The sequence below is a fragment of the Dermacentor silvarum genome, chromosome 3, assembly GCF_013339745.2.
Source record: "Dermacentor silvarum isolate Dsil-2018 chromosome 3, BIME_Dsil_1.4, whole genome shotgun sequence".
In the NCBI taxonomy this organism is placed as follows: Eukaryota; Metazoa; Arthropoda; class Arachnida; order Ixodida; family Ixodidae; genus Dermacentor; species Dermacentor silvarum.
In genome coordinates this window covers 134,860,223-134,883,896 of record NC_051156.1, presented here as the reverse complement: position 1 = coordinate 134,883,896, position 23,674 = coordinate 134,860,223, and the positions used below count along the sequence as shown (strand labels likewise).

Below are 23,674 nucleotides of genomic sequence, written 5' to 3'. Positions count from 1 at the left end.
TTTTTTTTCTCTTACAGGCCGGGCCTGGTCATGCACACGCGGGCCCTAGCTACGCTTAGTAATGAACGCCCGGGCCCGGGCCGGGCCTGGGCTCAATAGCACGGGCCCGGGTCGGGCCCGGGCTTGGAACCACGGGCCCGGGCCGGGCTCGGGCTCCGTATTACGGGCCTGGGCTGGGCTCGGGTCTTGTAAAGCGGGCCAAGTTTATACAGCTGAAAAAGCTACTATCATTACTCCGTATAGCTGTCTACAAATTTGCTATCGCAATTGATGCTTCGCCTTTCAGGTGAAACTGCGACCACTTTTTGTAGCGTTAGCTACACTGGCCTAGCCAAGCCCGTTTCGCGCGGCACATCAAGAGCCGTGCTGCGCATGCGCAAGGATCAGTGATGTCACACGGCTTGCGCACCGGAGCTACCGGAGCCGGCACCTCTCGCGCACTCCGCCGCCGCCGCGCGCGGATCACCGCCGCCGGTCTGCGCATTCCAGAGGAGTGACGTCGTAGACGTGGTAGACGCACTGGCGCCGGCGCGCGCTCGCTGTGCAGTCACCGTCTGACAGTGCGCTGGAGCCGCTGCGCTTCTGACTGGCGTTTGCCTGTGTGGTATAGCCATGGAGAAGGAGAGCGCAAATCCTGCTCAACAGCGCAGAAGAACGGAGAAGCTTGACTCATAAGAATAATCTTATCTTAAGAATAATCTTAAGAATAAGCTAAGAATAATCAGCTGAACGTTTGCTAACGCTACGTATATCCTGGCATAGCCGAGCTAAGCCACTGCAACTTTTTTTTCACTTTGTGCTTTTCTAAACGTCAGTTTTTATTGCGATAGCAATTATATGGACACTCCAAAGCAGATTTCTGCCGTCGGCGTCGCCGTCGTCGTCGCCGTCGTCGTCGCCGTCGTCGTCGCCGTCGCCGTGAGGTTCCGTATGACGTCAATGGAGATGAAATCGTCGCCGCGCGCCGAACGCTGTATGTGCGAGTGAAAGGGCGCGAGGGACGCGCGGTTTCACGGGGAGTGAACGCACGGCGGAGAACAAACGCGCGTTCTGCGCCCTGCTCCCTTAAGGGCTGCAGAAGTAGGCGTCTCTTTCCTCCTTTACAATCACCATATATGTAGAGCAAACGCGCCTTCTTCCGACCAGCGATAGGCCTTGGGGGGAGGGGGAGGGAAGGGAGGCGACGTTTAGCTGCGGCACCAAGTGCCTCTTTATATCAGAGGCTCCGGCAACAGTCACCAACGCCGCACGCATGTTGTGCGAACGCAGGCAAAACGCCGACGGCGTCAACAACAGTTCTGCGTGTTGCCGGTGCTGCTGCATGTCGAAGTTTATACAGCTGATAAAGCTACTATCATTACTCCGTATAGCTCTCTACAAATTTACAATCGCAATTGATGCTTCGCCTTTCAGGTGAAACTGCGACAACTTTTTTTTTTCTTTCTTTCTTTTCGCCAAGTCGTGTGGAATACTGGCAAACATGCAATGACTGGAAAGTAACTTCGCATTTATCCTGTGGTGCTATGCTGTATGCCAACTGAATGTCGCCAAGGATAAAAAAATAAATAATTGAGGGCATTACGCGAACGGCGTTCGCTGTATGTTGATGGGTGTTGTTCATGGTTGTCAGAGTCAGTATTTCTTGTTCATTGTGCACGAATTAATGTTTTGCATCCATCCATCCATACAGAAATTTTCAAGGGGATTTTACAGCTGTTCCATATAGTACGCAATAATTCGTTATAGTATGTGGGTTCGCTATATCCGGGTACGACAGTATTATTATTGTTATTGTTATTATTATTATTGTTGTTGTTGTTGTTGTTGTTCTTGTTGTTGTCGTCGTCGTCGTTGTTGTTGTCGTTCGTACATATGGTGCATTGTACATATGGGATAGTTGCTGTGCCGAAGAGGATGCTTTAGCTGCGACCGAATTCCGATTTTTTCCCCCATTCAAATGCCCGGGGAATGATCGGACGTTTTGCATGATTCAACCAAATTTGTCGCACTTGACAGAGAAATTAAGCTGAATTTCTAGTGATTCAAGGAAGCAGTTCCTTCTTTTTTTAGTTCAGGCCCCACTTTTCTTTTTTCGTCTTATAACCGCGATAATGATTGATAGAGGAAACATGTTTTGGAACTCTGTAATTTCACGAATGACAAAAAAAAAAAAACGAAAAACAAAAAAAGAACAAGGAAACCGTGTATACAAATTCTGAAAGTGTGTTATGAGTAGGGTGTCGAACCGAATAAAAAAATACCGGTTCTGTTCGGGTTCAACGCGCTCCGATTTCGTTCCGGTTCAGTTACGGTTAGGAGAAACAAAATTTGATAGCTGTTCGCGAACCGGTTCGCAACACTGAACCTGTTTGGCACACAAATTTTATCTCGCATTATGGTGGCAACCTACTGCGCAGTGCTGTTGCCTTGTCCGCATGGAGCATGCGCAGGATTTGACATTAAGTGGAAGGAAGAGACAAACCTTCCCGCTTTCCTCCCTTGCGTGCGCGAGGTTGATCCGCCATCGCCGGCTCACGCTCGCACGCTTTCACTCGCGCGTAGAGCATACGGCGCGCGGCGACGATTTTATCGCCCTTGGACTTTATACGGAACCTCACGGCGACGGCAGAAATGCGCCTGGATATCGCGGTACAGTAAAAGCAAGTGAGGAAAAAACGATGTTTCTGAGCGATAAGCAAGGCCAGCTTGTGCTGAATGCCGCGACGTTCTTTCTTACGCAACTGCACGTGGGGCACAGTATATGCGTGGACTAGAAAGGAGTCTAAATCACGCACATTGTGCCCCGTGAAAGATTTGAAAAATGTAAGAGCGTTGTATAATCTGCTTGGAGGCACCGAGCGTTTCCGTTGGACCACGGCGCACAACAAAAGCACAACTGCACAAGCGCTGTTGTTTCCGCGTGCAGCGAGATGGGGAGGGTATTCATATTAACGGCCACAATATTAAATTGTTACAAGAAGCCGTACTGATGAACTCGTTGGTTTTCTTACTTTTCCTTCTCGAGAACACCGCCTTTTTTGTGCTCTCTATGTATCTTGTGTGCGATTTGCGGTTTATCTTGTAGTGGTAGCAAGCTGGGAGCTTCAACAGAAACGGCGTTTCTGCGGAGCCCCTGAAACAAGTTTTCGGCCGTGAGACAGAACCGGCACATAGCCGAGTTCAGAAGTGCAGGCGTCTCAGCCTCTATAGGTCTATCCCCCCACTCTTGCACACAGCTCAACTCGTGAGTCGTAACTACAATTCTGTTAGTGGGGTGTGCCGACTGAAGAGACAAATATTTCGAAGAATCGCTTGTCTATTCAGCAAACATATATGCTATTGAGCACCCCCTATGTTTGAACCGTTTCGTACAGAACCGGTGATCGTTACTATTTTTTTTTCTTCCGGTTTTGGTTCAGGCACGTTTTAAGAATATTGGTTCGGATACGGGATCAGTTCCGGCTAAAATTGGTGTTCGGGTACGGTTTTCGGTTGGGTTTCGGCTCGACACTATGGTTATGAGGGCATCCTCTGGACGAGCGGTCAGGATAATCGTTCTCCTAATTCCTCCCCCCCCCCCCCCCCTTTCTTTTTTAAAGACTCGCCGTGTTACTACATCGGCGCGCGTTTCTGCTGCGAACTGCCTTTTCGCCCCCACAACTGTCCATCATACGGCTCAAGTTCGTGCCGGTCTTCGTTGTTGATGTTGGACCACTCCGGCGCCTCCTCGTTATAGTGCCTTCGTGATCTGCAACGGAACTTTTTATAGAAGCGCGGAGGGACGAAGAGCAGGCGCCGCACGTTTTTACGGACGGAGCCACCCGTGCACTCTTGACCTTTCACTAACTGTAGATAGTTTTAGCATAGCGCGCACGCGCGGGCGTAGACTTATAGTGAAGGACACGGAAATCATGCGAATGTCATAGTTTATGAATAGAATTGACTGCTGGGTTAAATGGGGTGGGGTGGGTGGGTGGGGGGGGGGGTACATCGTTGTGTAGCGGTAGTCCAAAGACGACGACGACGGGACAAAGGCAAAGGTGTGCAGATCCACCTTCGTGTCCAAATTAGGTTTTGTCTGAGGGTAGCTTTATTTGTGTCATCAGTGGGGCTGCCGCTAGCGTTATCTGATGCCACGTTTTCCCGGATCATGCGTTCCGTTTCCGTGCTATCTTAAAAAGGCGTGTCATCGTGGTTCTACTATTTGTTTACGAGCACGCATCTCGTCTATATCGGCGGTGGGGTCGCTTCGACTTGTGTCGAACCGGAATGCTATTCCGGACAATGCCATATTCTCCCACGTTGTCGAATGATGCAGTGGCGGCATTTTGTGCCAATCGGAGATGTCGTGCAGCCCCGCGGACCAATCAAAGCTGTCTACAGGCGGCGAATTGTGGGCAACGGGGAGGAATGTGACATAGCCCAGAATATAGCACCCCCGGTGCTAACGAAAGGATGTGCTACGTCGATTGGCCGACAGTTTTGTCACGGAAAATCGTCAGTTCGCTTCGTGCAGCTGCTGAGTACCATTAGTCATCTGAATTCAAGAACCGCATAGTCGGGCCACCCAATTATTGTAAGGTTGAAAAACTGCGACTGTAAGGTCGCAGCCGCGCAAACGATGAGTCACGCTTCCGAAACGCGACTGTTGGCAAAGAAGGCGTTGCTCTGCGGTCTGCCTCTGTTTTGTAAACCTGTTTTTAAGCTCGTAAATTTAATAGCTTTCTTCTTCCGGGACAGCTCACGGGCGTTTCCCGGAAAGAAATAAAAGCAAACGAATAATAAGTTTTGCGCCGAGCAGTGGAGTGTCGGTGAACTCTTTGACGCGCAGGGAAAGGCTTTTGACAGCCTCGCGGTCACCAACCTTCTTGCTGCTCTGAATTTGAACGCGCCCTTTTCGTACTTGTTGAACTAACCGTTGGCGCCTTTTTGCTTTCGCTTCATACTTCAAGAAGACGCTGAGCCCCAGCTAACATTGTCTGGGTGGCGTTCAAAATAAGTATTTCAAATGCTATGTTGTGTTAGAAGTAAGCCGTAACACTCGGTGCTCTCGACAGGGACCGCGTGTGTAGGTAACTGAAGACAGGCGTGTGCCTACAACAGCAGCAACAACGACAACAACAAACACACCCCACTCATCGTCACTATAGTACGAGTTCCCTCAGCGGGAGTTGAACAGCTAGTTGTTTCGACATAGTTTAAGCAGTTGTCGAGAGGTTTATGTCCTTGTGCTCATCGAGCCTCATTACGCTGCTGCTTTAGTACGATTTCACTGCCATTGCTTCCACCGCAAAAAGCTTTTATTGGCACGGTCAATTTTATTGGGTATTTGCACTCTATCGAGCACGCAGGGAACGCTAGATGATCAAGTTGCATTAGTAAATTACCCTTCTGCGATGTCGAAACCGTGAGAGAAGCCAGAAAAAACGCGAAAAAAGAAAGGCTGGAGGCAACGCCGCTCGATCCACAGTTCCCGCACCGGCCCGTCGTGACGTCATTTATTTCGACAGTGCCTGCTCGGCGTTAGTTAATTGTTTACCAGTGCTGAACAACATTGTATTCTAATGGAACCGAAGATTCAAACTGTACCAAGTTTCGAGGCCCCCTTTTTTGCTCCAAAGTGACTAAAGTTGGAGAAAGTACTTTGTCTTTCGTTCACGCCCATCCATCCGATTGATTGAAAACATGTTTAATTGTCACTATATGGGCAGTTGCTAAACAACAGCAAAAGAAGAACGCTTATCCATGACCCATTTCCCCTTTGTTCATATTAATGAGCGTTCCGATCCGCTAAATGTCGACCGTATAGCATCTTATTGCAATGTTGAACTCGCGTCGCACAAAGTTGTGGGAAGAAAGTATATACAAGCTTTTATACCTCAGAAATCGCGGCGCACAAAGCGCCTGCTGTCGAACAAGCAGCACGTCCAGCGCACCGACAACAACAAACAAAAAAACAGAAACGCGTCTGCACGCTTAGGCCGATGCGAGAAAGCCCGGCAGCTGGGACCACCGGCGACGACGAGAAGACGAACGGCAATTAGCATACACTCAAGTCTGCCAGCGGGGGGGATCCAAGTGATGGGGTGGGGTGGGTGTTAGAGAGAGGAGATCGAACGTCGTTTGGAGGACGTCTCCCCTTGCCCCCCCTCCTTCCATTTCTTCACCGTATGTCGGTCAGGGAGGCAGCAGCGATTGAAAAAAAAAAAAAAAAAAAAAAAACCACCGGGCTCTGTCGTCGTGATGCGTATGCATCGTGGTGGGCGTTTGCCGACTCCTCCTTCGATCGGCCGCTTGCCGTCTGAACGTCTTGGAGTGTTTTCAATATCGGTGGTAGGACAGCTGCTGCGTATGTGTGTCCCTCGATGCGCGCTCTCTTTTGGGATATACATCTTCAGAACAAAGCCCCGATAAGCGAAGGACGCGCCTCAACGGACGAGGCTTTGTCCGCTTTTCTCAGTCGTTCCTTGTCTGTCGGCGCTTTGTTCTGAAGATGAATGTATCGATTGATTCGGGGGGTTTAACGTCCCAAAAAGTAACTCCACGGCTACGAGAGACTCCGCAGTGGAGAGGGCTCCTTATTAATGTTGACCACCTGGGGGTTCCTTTTAAAGGGGACACTAAAGGAAAATATTAGGTCGAGTAGATCGACAGAGTGTTCGTGTTGAAGATTCACCTTTTTGTGCGTAAATGTGTCGCTTTGATGCGCATAGAGAATTGCCGCCGAAGGTCCCGCTGCTGCTCCTCGATTTGAAGCGCCCGCGCCAAAACCGATCAATTAACGTAATCTAATACTATAAGAGAGATACTGTAAGGCACAACAGGAGGCACCTCTCCGACTTTTCATTTTTCGTCATTTTCTCGCTTACAAAAGCTCTGTTCTCGCTGCGAAAGACGAATTCGTTATTGTACGGAAGCCTAATCTTTCAATCTTGCGCGGCGCAATGTTTTCCTTTAGTGCTCACTTAACGTGCACTTGAATATAACTACGTGAGCGTTTTTTATTATTATTATTTTGCAGGTAACAATAAAATTCTGCTCCGCGTAGGTCTTAAGCTGTTCTTTTCCCCGTCTCTAACCGCGTCACCGAGAACAGCGTTTCCTAAAGAGAGAGGGATATGACGCGCAAGCGAAGATCAAAAAATGCGAAGGGCCGGCGCCTGCAGGCGACGGCATAATGCTCCTGCAGTTCGACCTACGGATAAAAGCCGGTAAGCTTAGCACAGATTTGCTTCAAAGGAGTCCGAGCGGTTTTCGCGTGTCCGTTTCCAGGAAATGTAGGCTAACGCGCTGTTCGAGAATTTGTTGAAACGACCGAAAGTTCAGAGGCGCAGCCTTCAATCAGATGTCAACAGCGCAAACCGCATGGAAGCAGCCGGAGCCTTTGTCGTGCGCATGCCCGGAAAAAAAAAAAAAAGGAAAAGGGGGGAGGTAGCAAGAACGGGCTTCCTATGCACGCATCTAATCACACGTTCAAAGATCGTTTTGAAGAGAAGTGCCATCCGCACAAATCTCTTCAAGAAGACGTAGTTGCGGAGCTCTCGCACACGAAGCAGTCTGTCATCCTCTCTATAGCGCTTCTGCGGAGAGAGCTTTAGGGACTTTTTATTTCATGTTTATTTTTATTTTCGTAAAGCGATGTACTTGCCGTCCTTTTCTATTTATGCACGCGTTGACCTAGTCATTCTAGTGGGCCGTGCATTGAAAACACTGCAAGTGCGTACCTGCTCGGTCGCCACAGCAATGCTTGTTTAAACCGCCGCGCTGGCCCAGTGGCCTTTGGCGTTTTGGTGCTGTGCACGGGTTCGCTATAGTTCGGTACCGTGCTTTGGGTGCGCGGGTAATCAGAACTGGTTTTGGCACGTAAAACCCCAGAAAGAAGAAGTGAAGAATCCCAGGCGATCAAAATTAATCAGGATATACTCACACTGCGACGTCCTTTATACACCATGTGTTGCTTTATGACGGTAAGATCAATGAATAAACCAATCAACCAATGAATGAAGGAATCAATCGATCAGTTGATCGATCAAACAATGTGAATACAGGGGGAGTGATTTCCAGTACAATCTTCAAATCTTCAAGGGGAAATAAGGATGATCATGCCTCGAAAATTCTTTTGGCGATAACGAAACATTGGTATACTTGCTTCGGGCAAGTATGCCAACGTTCGGCGTATGGCGGTTGAAGCAGAATTGGAGACACTTTTTTTCCTTTTGGTTTTGCAGTTAACTCTACAGCACCTTTGTGTAATATCGGCTACATGTGTACTTATACTGATAGTGTAAAAGATTGCAGAAAAGAATTGAAGGTGCGTCAGCCGTACTAAGTTAGTATCCGTTCATATATTACATATGGCGCCGTGTTCGTGGCTGAATCGGGCTAGTAACTGAATAGGACAAACGGCATGGAATCTCGGTGGTGTAGCCACCAAATCCTGGCCCCGTTCCAATTTCCAAAGCAAACGAAGGACATTCTGTACGCTTAACTGTGTCGCTATCTCTCATTTTTTTTTTTAACCGGTCTTACGCAGAGCTTTGAAAGAAGATTCGTGTTGCTGCCCCGTATAACAGCAGACACGGCGGGACGTGGGTCCATCAAGGCACGCGTTACGCAGTCCCAAGTCTAATGGTCGTTTTTTTTTTTTTTTTCTCCTGTCGTCCGCAAACGCGCGGTGCGCCTCTACACAGCACGAAGGTCACGCTGACGATGTTACGTGTAGTGCACTTGTGAATCCGAGCAAAGTAGTTTTCCAACCTCTAGGGAAAAGAGCGCGACGCGGTCCGCAAGTTTTGTTTTTCTGTTCCTTGTATCAGCGCACGACCGAGAAACGACGAAAAACGACAGACTACAGCAGGTTTTTGAAACGCGAGCGTCGCTAAATCGCGTTTCCTCGTGCAAGGTCTCGCGTGATAGCCGGCTTGCCGGGATTGTTTCCAGCCTGGAAACAATCGACGCATTTGAGCTTGCGGAGACGGCGGTAGGATTTTCCGAATTTGTTTTCTAGGAACCGTTACACTTCCTGCATTGCACGGCTCGCAACGAAATAAGACCGCATGTCTCGTTTTCTCCAGTTCTTGCTTCTCGTGGACAACATACGTGAATAAAATATGACTCTACAATGCATGGCGCGCGAAGAGATCCCCCAAGTGGTAATGCCGATGCCTACGCTGTCTTTATAAATGTTTCGGTACCAGTGGCTTTTCTGTATAACTCAACGCTCCTCGCCTCCAATGCACGCTCCGGTCTGATTATACGATCACTTACTCTACGTTCGGCTGCTTCGGTGTATACCGACTTCTTCACTACTTCTTGCCTCTTGCTCATACTTGCCTAATTTGCCTTAGGCTCATACTTGCCTAAGTTTTAAGCGCCTAAGCGCTCTGTATAGTAGAGTAATTTAGCAATCTAAACCGATTCACCGTTTTACGCCCCCTTTCGGTCGAAGTCAGTGACGTTGTCGCAGTTGCGATTTAAGGACGCTCTTCAGAAACTCCAGAGACTGCAGTCTAGCTGTGTCTGTAGCGTTGGCCGCCAAGGAAAGCCCGATTCGTAATAAAATCTGCAGCATCGACTCTGGCGCTGTACACTTCAGTCTGTACGCGAAACCCGAACATCTTCACGAGTGAGCCTGTCCTCGCCATCGCGTGTGTACGCGTACACTCGCATGCAGTAGCTCGGCGCGGCAGGCGACATCCAGTTTCTTTATGACATGCGCCTGGTTTCGCCTCTTCGTGCCTGTTTTGTGTGCGTCTCGCCTCGGCCGTTGGGGCGAACCTGTATCCTCCTCCTCCTCCTCCTCCGAAATCCGACGAGGCTTCAGGACGTGGGACGCGTCCAAGGGTGCCACTCTCGGCGGGACGTCTCCCTCTTCCCCGCCTCGCGCCCTTTGCGTATATACGCCGGCTGGCTGGCTGCTGCTGCTGCTGCTGCCTTGGCCGTATAAGAAAGGCCTCTCCTTGTGTGTGTGTGTGTGTCGCCTCTGATTGGGCGCAGTATAGTTCGATGCAGTGGGCTTCGGACGTTTTCCCCATTCGAAGAGCGTGGCTCCATTTTAAGCGTGACCGCGTTGAGCACTGTACCGTGGGCATGTGTGCATGCGGCGGATATACTTTACCCCCTTGTGTGTCTCTCTGTGCTCGGAGAACATGACGCTCTTAACCTTGTCGTATCACGCATTGTGTTTTGTGGGAGCTTAATTGTGTTGTGCATTGAGAGAGAGAGAGTGTGTGTAGAAACACCGATCGCTGCCTGCATTTGGAACTCCGTAACGTTGCATACGGACCATCGATCTTAGCTTTGGTGCACGAAAGCTTTCGGTATCGCACACTGTTATAACGCTGGAGCATTCTAACTGTTTGGCGCTTTCAGGTTATGTCGCTTGCGTCTCCGCGAGTAATAATGTTGTTCACTGTTTGCCCTTTACAACGCGCCTTAGTCATTACACATTTTAAAAGGCGTTCGAGTGCTTTAATGAATGCGTGTGCAGCCCGATGAGGTCACCTATAGTAAGCCGACGTTGTACGCTCGTGCCCGGGACCGCTGCACATAATTATTGATACGGGATTGAGGTTCCGCACGCGGGCTATGCCTGCGTCACTTTGTTGCCTAAAATGGTGCAAGCGACCCGTGTGTGTGCGCGCGCGCCACGCGCGCCCCTGAGATGACGTCAGCCGCATGCGCAGACCACGTGACGCGCGACGTAGGCGGCTACCGCGGCTACGCTCAGTCAAGTCCGCCCGCCCCGTTGCGTTTTCGAAACGTCTCGTTACGCCCCTTTGTTTTAATGCGCCTTCCCTCCCCTCTCACCCACTCCTGGCGAAGCAGCGTGCGAAGGTCAATATAAAATGCTGCGGAGGTAGCGCGTGCTCGCGCACTCGATAGCCGAGACGCCGACGGTGACGGTGTTTCTTCCGACCCCGACACACAAGCTGACTTGGAAGAAGACGCGAGAGGACGAAGAAGCCATGCCGTCGACGAGCCCGCTGTACGGATTTCGAGGTGCGTCGTCGATCGCCGATCTTCCTGGTCGTCTGCTACCGGTTGTCGTCGTCTGCTGCTCGCGCTCTGTGGTTTCGGTTTCGTGTCCCGCGGGTGTTCTTTTGTTGGTTTCGTTTCCTGGCCGCGTTCGTGCCCCGCTGAAAGGGTGTCGCTGTTGTGTGTGCGTAGAAACTGTGTGATTGCCCGCGTTAGGCACCGTTACGAGGGCAAGTGCGGAATCATCTTCGTGATACGTTTTTATTTTTTGTTTCATCTCCGCAGCAGAGTTGAGTACATGTGTCCTGGATCGCCGTCGTACTATACGCTTTGCTTTCAAAGAGTGCATCTGCACGTTTACACCCTGGATTGACGACGGTTTTTAAACTTGCGGATCAGTGAACTTCCGAGTCGACGTTTTTCAACCGATAGCCATTTTTTTCTTTCTCCCCGGCCGTCGAAGATTAGGAAGTGTACGCGTTTGTCGTTGTCGCCGGAGTATAATTGCCCGGTTGCGATACGCTGCGCAGGCTGGGCAACAACAACCGGCGACTGGAAGTTGTGCGTGGGCTTATTTCGTGATGTGGGTCTGCTAGGCGTCGACGGGGAGGTGTTTTTCCGTCGTAAGGCGCTTTATATTTGCTTTCTCATTCTCTCCCTCGCGTCTCTTTCGAGAATCGCGCGGTTTCCTAAGTTCTTTTTTTCTTCTCCCGTCCGATGCAATGTTACTGGCGCCGAGCGTCGTTGCGTTTTCCAGAACTGTCTGCCTGCGCAGTTTACGTGCGCATCCGTCTCAATTACGACGCACTTCTCTTTTTGGTCACAGACAAAACTCCCTCTCTTCCTTCGATGTCAGCCAATTTTGGGCAAGCCGGGAATTTTGCGTGGTCGGGCTGCATGCGTCCGCCAAACAAGCAGCGCGTGGGAAGCGCGTCGTTTCACTCGTGGAGAGAGAGAGAGAGAAAAAAAAATCCAAGGACTTTCTGGTACCGTATATTGTATACATCTTGCTTTCCTGCTGCGTCGCATTTTATTACATTATTTCCTTATTAAGCTGTATCTCGACTCCGTCATTTCTTCTTCTATTGACTTTTGATCGACTTTCGATCGGCCGCCTTGCAGCGATAAGCTCTCTTGCACTCCCATCTTATACGTTTCTGTCCTTGCTGATCGAACGTAGGTATAGGAAGTCGCTGTAGGAAGATTTCTGATTACGTCAGGTTAGAACAGATGTTTGCGTCTACCCGGCATGGTTGCTTAGTGGCTGTGGTGTTCGGCTGCTCAGCATGAGGTCGCGGGATCGAATCTCGGCCACGGCGGCCGCATTTCGATGTGGGTGAAATGGGAAAACACCCATGCACTTAGAGGTGTACATTAAAGAACCCCAGGTGGTCCAGATTATTCCGGAGTCCCCTGCTACGGCGTGCCTCATAATCAGATCGTGGTTCTGGCACGTAAAACTCCATAGTTTAATTTAAATGTTCGCGTATGTTTTAAAAGTTTCTTGAGTATCAACGGATTCAAACTTGGCGTTCTCCCAGACATAATCTTGGCCGCTAGCTGACCGCGGGTGCTCTCTTGTTTTGCGCTGGATGGGAGAAGAAAGACTAGCGAGTGTGTAAGAACTAATTAGGGGTCGGTCACGTGGTTAAGACCTAAGCCAGTCGTCGTGCGGAGCTTAAACAGATGGCCCAGCTTGGTGAAGGTCAGGGCGTTGTTCATCCGCATCGCAGGGAGACAGACTTTGGTCGCCGCGTTCCTGTACGGCACTCTTCGCTTCTGTCTCGCGCGTGGAGGCGATTCTATGGTTGCGTTCTTACATTGTGTTTGGATCAGGGGTGCTTTCACCTTGCTGTATCCGAACATGTAGCGATTGATCATGCCGAGGGGAGTCGCGGTTCATACTTTGGCCCCGAAATGTGTCTGCAACTGCGTTTCAAGACGTTCCTACATGCGATTCTTCTGCGCTGTGGTCCTGTGGACGCAACTGCAGACTGGCCAGGGTTGGGTTGGGTTGGGTTGTCCGTAACTCTCCCACGCCTCCGGAGTCCCCACTGCTGAGAGAAAACCACGCGCGCCTGGGCTGCCTCGAATTTCTCACCTTTTGTCCATGCGATTCGTGGACAACCTTGCTTTGGTGCCCGCGTGCGGAGAAGCGTGTGCCTGCTGGAATAAGTCGCTGCAGTCTCCGACGAGCAACGTCCTTAACCCCACCCTTCTTCTTTCTCCCCCTTTTTGTGCGTTAACGTCGTGTCGCGAAAAGTTACTCGAAAGGGCCAGAAGGGAAACAAGTACGTATAGCCCTGCCTTGACAGCGTCTCGGTCGAGACGCTGGCACTACTCTGAATCTTCGTCCGTAATCTGCATATTTCTGCATCGTCAGGCTTTCTTCGACACATTTCGGGTTGATGCTCGCCTAATGCAGTTACAGGAATCTGCAGCGTAGTGCAACTCCGCTGCGTTTCGTTGTGTTCATGGAGGCGCTTTTGCCGCGTGCAGCGTTGGGCTGAGCAACGTTGAAGCACATTTTTGTTAATTTTTTTTTTGCGAGTCTTCCTTCGTTTATTGTCCATCAGCGTAGCGAATTTCGCCTTCGCCCGATTTGTTTACGGTATAGTCTTCGTCAAAAAGATCCCAGGCCACTGAATTGTGACGAAAGTTGATCTCCGTGCTGCGTAGCAGCTCCTCCGTTGTACTGATGAGCTCCGTACCCCAGCTTCGGAACGCCATGGGATGCCCGTTGCACGGCCCGGAAACTTGTTCGCTCGCGTTTGTAGCCCGTGAACTTTTCATCTAAAGCGCGTGCATCGTGAAGGCCTGCGCCTTCGAGACTTGCCCACCGCACGTCGGAATGGGATTCACCGAAATGCGGCAGCGGCCTATTTTACGGCGATAAGCGTCTTCGATGAAGCAGCGTGTGTGAAAACTTCTGCGACGTTCGCCGGGGCCTTGCCGGTTAAACGAATGGGGGCAGCTGCTGGAAAAATCCGTCTCGGTTCCAGACTCGGTTAGGCTTCCCGCACATGACTCTTTTGTTATTCGGGGAATATCTGTCTCGGCTACTTCTTTTTAAGAACTCGTATATTTCATTTATATGCTTAGAAAGCGTCTTACGTTGGAGTGGGATCTTGCAGGCGCGTGCGGCGACAGTTGGAAGTTCGGCTGGTTTAGCGCTTGCATAAACCGCGCATACAGGGGACACACCTTATCATCTGCTGCACGCGGGAGTCAGTCACTCAGTATGGCTCGGACTCGACATTACCAGGGTGTTCTACCATCAATGAGAACCTAGAATGTACCGGGAATTTGTCAGTTCTGGGGGAAAAAAAAAATAGAGAGTAAAACTGAATTTTCACCCTGCTTGTTTTGTGTGAGGGCAATTGGTACGTACAGTGGTTAGGGAGAATTTAGTGGTAAACCAGAAGGAAACAAAGTTAGTCAAATGAACCCTACGCAATCCGGAAATAATGACGAATCCTGCTGGTTTTGCGGGTGTGATCCTGGCCGGATATAGTTGGGATATCTTGAAAGGCCTGGTTTCAGGCTATCAGCGTTCGTCCATTGAAATTTGTCGAAATAGCTGGGCTTTTCTAGATAGTTTCTGAACCAGGGCTGGAAATTAGGAATCTTCAGACTAATTTAGCGAAAGAAAATCAGCCTTTAGAGGCGGAATAACCGCGGATGTCTGAGATGTATGTCGTTCACAGTTCCCGCTCGCGTTAGAAGTGGCGGGGACGCAAGAGGATAAACGCATGTTCCGTGGTCTCGTCCTTACATCACGGCCAGGACAGCGTAACGATGATATATATATATATATATATATATATATATATATATATATATATATATATATATATATATATATATATTTCAATTCTCTTCCTTTTCGCGCTTCATCGCGGTGATCCGAGCGGCTCTCCAAGAACGTTACCACGCCGTGATCTACCCGGTCGCCGACGGTGTGGACGATAGGAAAGGAATATTAATCGAGCGAAAAAGAATAGTTACGTAATACCGGCCGCATGTTTCGTCCTCGCCTAATTGTTCGAGCTGCCGAACCTCGAGCAGCAAGTGGCTGGGGTGGTATTCTTGGGCCGAGCACGCTCTGCGATGGTTTCACTTTCGCGAGACTCGGCCCACGAGAGCTTCTTTCTCGCGTTATCTCGACCCTTGCGCGAGTGAAGCTATCTTCGAAAAGGGATCGTCCGAGAACACGTCCCCTGTATACTAAGATGGAAGGGAAGCGCAGTCGAGTACGGCAGAAAACTAGGTGGGGCGATGAAATTAGGAAATTTGCGGGCGCAAGTTGGGAATCTGCTAGCGCAGGACAGGGCTAGTTGGAGGTCGCAGGGAGAGGCCTTCGTCCTGCAGTGGACATACAAATAGGCTGATGATGACGACGATGACGACGATACTAAAGATGCCCAAACTTGCCATTGTGTGTGCTATTATTAGCCACGTTATAACGAGTGACTCTCCCCCTGGTGTGTTTGTGTGGCTGCGCAGAGACGGGCGGCCCGTTCAACCACGGCTCGGCGGACGACTTCATCGTGGGCGACCGCGTGTGGGTGAACGGCACCCGTCCGGGCTACATCCAGTTCCTGGGCGAGACCCAGTTCGCCACGGGCGACTGGGCGGGCGTGGTACTGGACGAGCCCGTGGGCAAGAACGACGGCTCGGTCAACGGCGTGCGCTACTTCCAGTGCGAGGCCCGGCGCGGGGTGTTCGCCCGCCCCGAGCGCCTGTCGCGCTTCCCGGGACCCGGCGCCAACGGCACCAACACCACCGCCACGCTCGTGGGGCCCGGAAAGACGCAGGTCCCGTTGCATCCTCCCTTTTTTTTGTTGTGTGTGCCGCGCCTGTCAAGCTGGCTTCACCGCATGCGTGTGTGCGAGCGGGGAAGCCGACCGTAGAGCGGCCTTGAAGTGAATAAATCGGCGCGGTGCTGGAGAGTCGTCGCACTTGCGTGAGGGCGACGTTGCAGTGACCGTGAGGCCTTTCTATTACGCATACATCCGAACTACTGGGACACTGCGCAGTTCAAATGAGGCCTGTGGAAAAAAAAAAAGAAAAAGAAAGTCTGTTTCCATTGGGCATGGAAGGCATTGATTCTTGTTCTCAGTTTCTCTATTCTTAAGTGTCTCGCCTCGCATACACGGTTGATGCCAGTTAGGCAAAACCTTCTGGGTTTTAGTGGGCTCATGTTCCTGTTTCACTTGCATGACTAGAACATCTTTTTTCTTAGTTTTGTATTGTGTTTCATTCGAAATTATGTTTTACTTTACTAGGGGTAATGAGCAGCTTGGCTGAAGAAGTGAACTTTAGGCTGTATTTTCTTCGTATGTTGGCATACGCTGAAACTTTGTTGAATTATCGAGGAGTTTTATTGTGCTTGGATTTGTGGTTTGTTTACCTTGAATCATCCATTCAGGTGATCCTTCTTACTATGTCCCCACCCTCCTGCTCTTCGTCTTGTTACACCAAAGTAAAATATGTCAGACTAGCACTTTTGCAAAACAGCACAACATGCCAGTATTAAGTGTAGATACGCAATATTATTTAGCAGCTTGATTGTAGTTGCCTAAATTGTTGCAGAAATTTTACATGTTAGACTTTTCAGTAGGTAAAAGACAACTTAAGCTGGAATCTTGACTGCATCGGGCCCACAGGTGACCACCACGAGAGTGAGCTCCCCTACAGGAAGCACTCGGTCTTCGCCGCGGGCGGTCACCATGCACACGTCGACCACGATGACCGACTGTGGGCTGCGGGTTGGCGACCGTGTCATAGTGAACGCCTCCTCAGGCATGAAGGCTGGCACCCTGCGCTTCATTGGACCCACTGAGTTCGCCACAGGACAGTGGGCTGGTGTGGAGCTGGATGACCCTGTCGGCAAGAACGATGGCTCCGTTGCTGGAAAGAAGTGCGTCCTTCTTCAGTTATCCCACTGCACCTTTTTATTTTTGTTATCATTACAATAATTTTGGGTGTTGTACTTGGCTTAAGCCTCTTCTGGGTCTGAGCAGGTTATCAGCCTTGCAGCTGGCAACACACATTTAACATTAGGGACATCACAACAGGCTTCACAGATTCACTTCACTTCACAGATTTCACACACTTCACAGATTCACTTCAGATTCACTTCTGTCAGGCAGTTTTTATCGGCATTGGTTTACTTGCACACATTTATTTCATTCAGCTTGCTGAACTTTAAGCAAGCATAGAAATGAGTAAACACTGTTAACTTGCAGATGATGTGCTCACAACATTACACGTCGTCTAAGCCCATTGAAACAACACTCTGAAAGACATGCTCTAGACTCGCCATCCTCATGCCTGCACATTGCAACATTATTGCCATTATTAAAGGGACACTAAAGGCAAATATTAAGTCAACCTGAACTTTTAAAATACCATTCCAGAAACCTCGCAGGGCTTGTTTCATGCTAAGAAAAGACTTAGCCCTTGAGCAGGGGGGGGGGGGGGGGGTGACGTAGCATATGCCATCAGTGCCCTTTACTGCTGTCGGTCAGTAAAACGGCGCTTGACAAAGGGCGGTACGGTTTGTTCCGCAAAACAAACATGCGGCCATAGAGAAACTGAGCCTATACATAGTGTTGGATTTGCCACTGCAGCTCTTGACATCTTGACTCTTCACATCACATTGATAGGGCATTATCTGCTACTTGCCGTTTGTGCGAGTTTCGAGAGTCAGCAAAACCAGCGCAGAACTAAGAGATAACGAAGCTACTGAAATGCAAAAGCATGGGTGCCGCAGAGTCGAGCAAAAATGAAACCTTTCAAACGCCCGTGTTGTTGTCAAGGGTAATGTGAATCAGTCATTTTTACTATGAATCAAATAGAACTGGACAAGTAGTATTTCCTGCTGTCTCATAATGCAATGCAATTATATTTTAATTATGAGTGGTTGAGTGCTAGTGACAAAATTATAATTAGGAGTGCCTACGTCATCAGGCTAATACTTAATGTCCCGGCGAGTCTCAAATTGTGTCCTGCATTTACCTCAATTTCTTGATTACTAAAGTTCTGTTTGTGATAATATTCACGCCTTTGACGTTCTCGAGCATTAATCTATCACTTTAACTTGACACAATATTTGCCTTTAGACTTCAGTGTCCCTTTAACCTTCTCTTAACTTTGAAGTTAGTTAAAATGACACAGTGGGGAGACGTAGCATAGGCTCTTCACCATACGATGCGATGTTATGCCCCAACGTTGTATCCCAGGTACTTCAGATGCCTGCCGCGGCATGGCCTCTTTGCGCCCTTGCACAAGGTGGCCCGCGAGGGGGGCCACACCTCGACGACCACGACAACGACCACGCGCACAACGCGCATCACCTCGCAGCCGCGGCGTGCAGGTAGCCAAGAATCGCTGCGCAGCTCCCTGAGCTCGGCCTCCGCCAGAGCCGGGGTAAGGCTGGGCGTCGCTGCACTAACCTCCCCTGCCAAGGTAATCCTCCCCCGCAGTCTTCCCGCCCACTCACTGTCCACTCCTTGGTCTTTGTCGTGCCTTCATTCCATTGTCTCGGCTGTTGGCCTGTCTCCTGCCGTGGGGCAGATTTCCCGGGTCTGCAGTTAACCAATGCCCAGCTGTCTCAACATCAATCAGCCGTGCATTCAGAAAAGAAGTGTAAAAATTGTCTCCTCAGTGCAGTGGTAACAGAAACAGTTTGACAGCGCACGGTACATTTCGTAATTACCCACGCCTGGCTTCTGTTGCACACCACAGAAAAATTGTATATTGTGAATTGGATATCGCCTCTCTCGAGGTCTCCTCACTCCTTCGTAGTAAAGGTCCCTGCTGTAACCAAGAAAGCACAGCCGACGATTGAAGTCTTCCATTTCGATTCTTTTGTAATGCCCACATTGTCAAGTATTGCGGGGCACGGTAGTTGCATACCTTATCAATGTTTATCCTTCTGCTAAGAGCAACAGATATGTACTTTGACTTGACAATATAAAGATAAAACCTCATATCTGCTACTTAGGCACAACTTTTGAATTAAGCTTGGCTGGATTTGCTCTCTTACGGAGCTGTCAGGCTTGCAGCCGAGATGTGGAACACGAAAAGCGAGGACCTCCTGCAAGCTACCTGGTGTTTCACTCACTCGTGTTCTTCTCTCCCCACCTCTGCTGAACGTCTCCTTTCCCCAAACTGTCCGAGTAGTGGCTACTCAGTCCCTCTCCTTTGCTCAATCCCTCCCCTGCTGGGAGTAACGTTCCACAGACACCTGCCACGGCCGCAGCGTGTGAACAGAGGCGATGCCTGCAAGGGGGAGAACGGTAAGGTGGACGCCATTTGCTGGCCAGCCCAGCCTCCCAGTGCTTCCGGCAGCTTAGCAAGCTTTGCATCTAGCGAGCTGATCCTGCTCTAGTAACCGAACTCTACTGTCTTCCTTTCACAATCCTTCTGCTTTCTCTTTTTCCATCACATGCTGCCGAACCCGTGCTTTTCGGTGCTGTGTAAATGTGATTTGTCTATTACATTTTGCATTTGAATTTATAAACTATTGTTAATGCTCTGAAGGGCCCCGGATTGTTGCTTTTCATTAATATCCAGTACTCATAATTTTAAATAATCAATATTGTAATTATTGTGCTTGTAATGTTTCATAAAGGTGCTTTGCAGTAAATGTTTAACACTAGTTTCAAGGAGTATTTGTTTTTCATTTATATCACTAAACGTTTGTATGTAACAACTTGTATAGTACTTCAGCAGGTCTTGTTTCAATAACATAGGTGTAGTTTTAACTCTTTAACAAGTTGCTCTTTTTCTTAAGCTTTTCTTTCTTCTAAATGCCACATAATGTCGCAATAGTGTCTAAAATACGGTTTTGATTTTTGCATTTCCAGAAGTCTACTAAGCCGCTCACCTCACCCATGGTAGCGTCACAGAACTCCCTACAGGTGCGTAATCGTCAGGGTAGCATGGGCAGGTATCTTCGATGACTTTCCTTGATGTTTAATCAAATTCAGTGCCATCATTTTTTGCCAAAATGCTGCTGCCAATGTGAAGTTCCGAAAAAGCTTTTCTTTTGACGATGTCATTTGTACCACTTGTGCTCATTGTCAAATGTTCGTGTCTGTGTGATGAATGCTATTGCACGCATGTACACGTGTGCATGTTTTGTTCCGCTCCCACTTTTTCCCCATCCATCCCCGAGATTGCGTTCATGGCTGAGCCTTTGAACAGCACAAAAACGACCTTTGCCCCAAGAACACTTTTGCTTCAGGACGTGACACCGCCGCTTGACGACCTTCTGAGGCCCATACGACGGATGGTTTTATGATGCGGACGATCTACGCTTGGCTGGAGCTCCCACTGTACCCAAATGGCTGTCTTGGCTTCTGGCGGATTGCGACGCCATCTTCTGTCTTCCTCCTGTTTCCTTCCTCTCTGCCTCTTTCAAATAAAATAAACTTTTCTTTCACATCAGCCTGCAAGCCTCCACGAAGAAAGCAGAGCATCTAGTCTTAGCAGTTTGTTTCAATAAAATGTGGTAGTAGACACTGGAATGAGTTGTTGGCTCGCAATGTTTTTGAGACACTTTTTTCACAGCTGCGCATCGTTTTGATGGTGACGCAGCTTGTAGACTTGCATCTGAAATGCTAATCTCTGCCCTACACAACAATGGTGGCATGAAACAGCTGTCTAACCTCATCTATGGCCCCTTGGGGTGGTTTCTTGCAGACGATCGACCCAGTCCTGGTATTGAAAATCAAGTACTTGTACACACGCACAGTTCACAAATCGTGGCTTCCATCGATGATTACGCAGACGACGCTTCAGTACTCCTGACACCTGCCAAGCTTAGACATCTTTTAATAGATAAGGCTGGTCAATGCCATCTAGATGTGTTCTGGAGAAACTGCCAGTTGGGCTTTACCGTCCAGGTTCCCAATTTGGGATGAAGCAGCTCTTGTTGAAGAAGAGTTGTTCGATAATGCAAGCTATACACTTAAGCTGCTCATAACACTGGTCATTTTGCGGTAATTAAGGCTGTACTCACTTTTAATGTGCTCTAACATTGTACGATAACATCTTCTCATAGAACAATTGTTCACTGCTGATATGCGACTGCAAATACATTCTTATATGTGATGTTTAATACGGAATAATTCATTTGGCCTATTTAACTGCTTTTGTGTGTTTGGAATAAAGTGAAATGCCTTTGCACCCGACTCTGTTTGTTTTGTCTTGCATGGCATTTGTCTTAATGTGCACTGCATTGCACTCACTCATGCATGATTGCAGGCCATCTTGCAGTGTCACATAAAGCTGCCGGGGTGTAAATCGGTACAACAGCCTCTCTCACTGCATTGTCTGGCTGTTCATCTCAGCCGTGTTAAGATCAAGACTTGGCTCCTTTTCAGAGTCACGAAAAAAAAAAACAGAAAAAAAGTTTTCAGGCAGAGTACACATCACAAAATCACTGAGGTCTACACTCTTGCATGCTGCTTATGTAGAAACTTCACATTGGCAGTTGAAACTTTTGAAAAGCCACACTTGAGGACAACACATAAGGAAAATGTGAGCATTCAGGCTTGAGAGCCGTACTTGTGCATTGCATCATTGAACTACACTTCCATGTTGGTGTCGTTTATCTTTGGCAGCATGCACATTTTAGTGCTGCCTGCATCGGCTGGATTTCAGTTGTCCTCAAGTGAAGGTTGCGCAAGTGTTGATTGATGGTCAGTGCAGGAGCCGCGTAATCATGCTTGCCCTCCTGCCGTTGTTTCTAGGTGGCTCTGAAAGAGAAGGAAGAACATGTGGAGCAACTGCTTAAGGAGCGTGACCTCGAAAGGGCAGAGGTTGCCAGGGCCGCTGTGCAAGTTGAAGAGGTAACCGCAGTGCTCTTGAATACAAGTGTGCCAATTTGAACAAGCAGTTACAGGGATAACCTAGGAATGCGAAAGGGCGCAACATTGGGCTAGTTGGTATTGCATCTTGTAGTGGAAACTGCACGAAAAACGAGGACAGAGACAATGCAAGCGCTGACTTTCAACTGGTAGTTTATTCGACGAATGGAAATACATGTATATGAGAAAAAGGCGGGAAGCAAGAAAGATAGCCAACGTCACAAAAAAAAAAAAGATACAGTCAGCGCTGGTGTTGTGTGCGTGTTGGACCTTGTTTCTCGTGCTGTTTCCGCTACAAGAACCTAGGAGTCCAATGGCAAATTTACTACTGTGCAACTCTGAGAATTTGTAAAGTTGCACCAACCAGTTAAATTTGTTAATTTCTGTTACAGGCGGACTTCAATTATTGGTGTTCATTGGAAACTATGTTTTTTGATTACGGAGGCACGTGTGGTGTGGTTTTTGTGGCTGGAGAGTGTATTGAACTCTAATTTTGGCAACAAGTCTAAATGATTATGAGTATTCACAGTATGTCTTGACTCTACGGATGGACTTGGACAATGACAGTGAAAGAAACGAGGGATCATTGTGAACACATAACATTAACGGTCATAATTAAGGCCCGAGTGTGAATCGTCTGTGTATGACAAGGTGATAGTGAGTGCAACTCATCTGCAGAAGTCGTAAATCAAATTCTTGCTAGTTATACAGCCAATGAGAATGAAAACAAAGATTTTCTTTGAAATTTTGACACGATTGTTTTTATAATGCAACACAATGTGACAGGCCAGATAGTGCATACGAGTAGGAGTGCATTCGAGATGTGCATTCGAGTAGGAAGAAACAATATCTTCCCACAGCTAATGGCAGTACTATTTACAGGAATTTTTAGAAATAGGGGATCGATAGTTAGGGGATGCTATCCACTAGGCGTACAAAAGAACTGAAAAGGCGTACTAAGAAGTTTGGGCTTTTATGTCTGCAAAGCTGCTTGAGGATGCTATTCCGAAAACTCCTTAATATGAGACCACATTGGCGTCAGTTTAAGTTGTTTTACACATACTGGGACATTTTTTTATGTATGTGCATGCATGAAGTACCTAATTGACCTGTGTATCGTTAAGCAGGTTGGTATGGAGAAGTGGTTGCCCTGTCTTGCTTAGGATTTGTGATCTCGCCTCGCCTATTTATTTATTTATTTATATATTTATATATTTATTCAAAATTTTCTTTCAGGCCTTGCATGCGGCATTGGGAGATGTATGAGGCATGAGAGTGAACGTGGCACCATCATTATCGATTTGTGTTGAAGAGCACATTTTTCTTTACGAACGTGGAAGTCCTATCGCTGTAAATGCCCTATAAGGACAGCATTTTCAATGGCCATATTGAGGAGCAACTATTTTAACACTGTGTTTACACGCACGTGTTGTCACTGCAGTTGAGAAAATTGTTCATAGTCGAAATATTTCTGCAACCCATCCTGTCAGTATACCGAGCAAACAGCTTGAAATCAATATTTTCTTTCACTGGTTTGGCCAGTTGGTACATGCTGTAGATGATGCCATGGGTAATCATTCCAATTTCCGGAAGGTACTGTAAAGTCATGGTTGGGGCACTTTGTCTTGAAATGAGCTTCTGTGTTCGTCCATGTTTTCTTATCTTTTGTCTGCTTTCGCTCAGTGTATTGACATTGATGCAGTGCCCTGTTAACTAGCTTTAGATATCTTCTATTCTGGCCATTCAGGGGCATACCTATAGGTCTGTGCGAGTGAGCCTCTCGTCGTCAGTGTCTAGTGCCTCACATCTGTTTG

The 23,674-nt window shown here is 48.5% G+C and overlaps 1 protein-coding gene across 6 annotated transcripts in view; it reads left to right on the top strand.

Moving 5' to 3' along the window:
• The window catches only part of LOC119445796 (CAP-Gly domain-containing linker protein 1), a 139,685-nt gene that overhangs the window by 69,197 nt on the left and 46,814 nt on the right, over window positions 1-23,674 (top strand). For 4 of the 6 annotated variants that reach the window (XM_049663648.1, XM_037710077.2, XM_037710075.2 and 1 more), the window contains exons 3-7: window positions 15,484-15,794; window positions 16,647-16,900; window positions 18,225-18,450; window positions 19,854-19,907; window positions 21,744-21,842. In XM_049663648.1, the coding sequence (XP_049519605.1) occupies window positions 15,484-15,794; window positions 16,647-16,900; window positions 18,225-18,450; window positions 19,854-19,907; window positions 21,744-21,842 (944 nt within the window). Of the gene's footprint in view, window positions 1-10,841; window positions 11,002-15,483; window positions 15,795-16,646; window positions 16,901-18,224; window positions 18,451-19,853; window positions 19,908-21,743; window positions 21,843-23,674 lie in introns of those variants that run through there. The other 2 variants (XM_037710078.2, XM_037710076.2) reach the window with 2 other exon arrangements.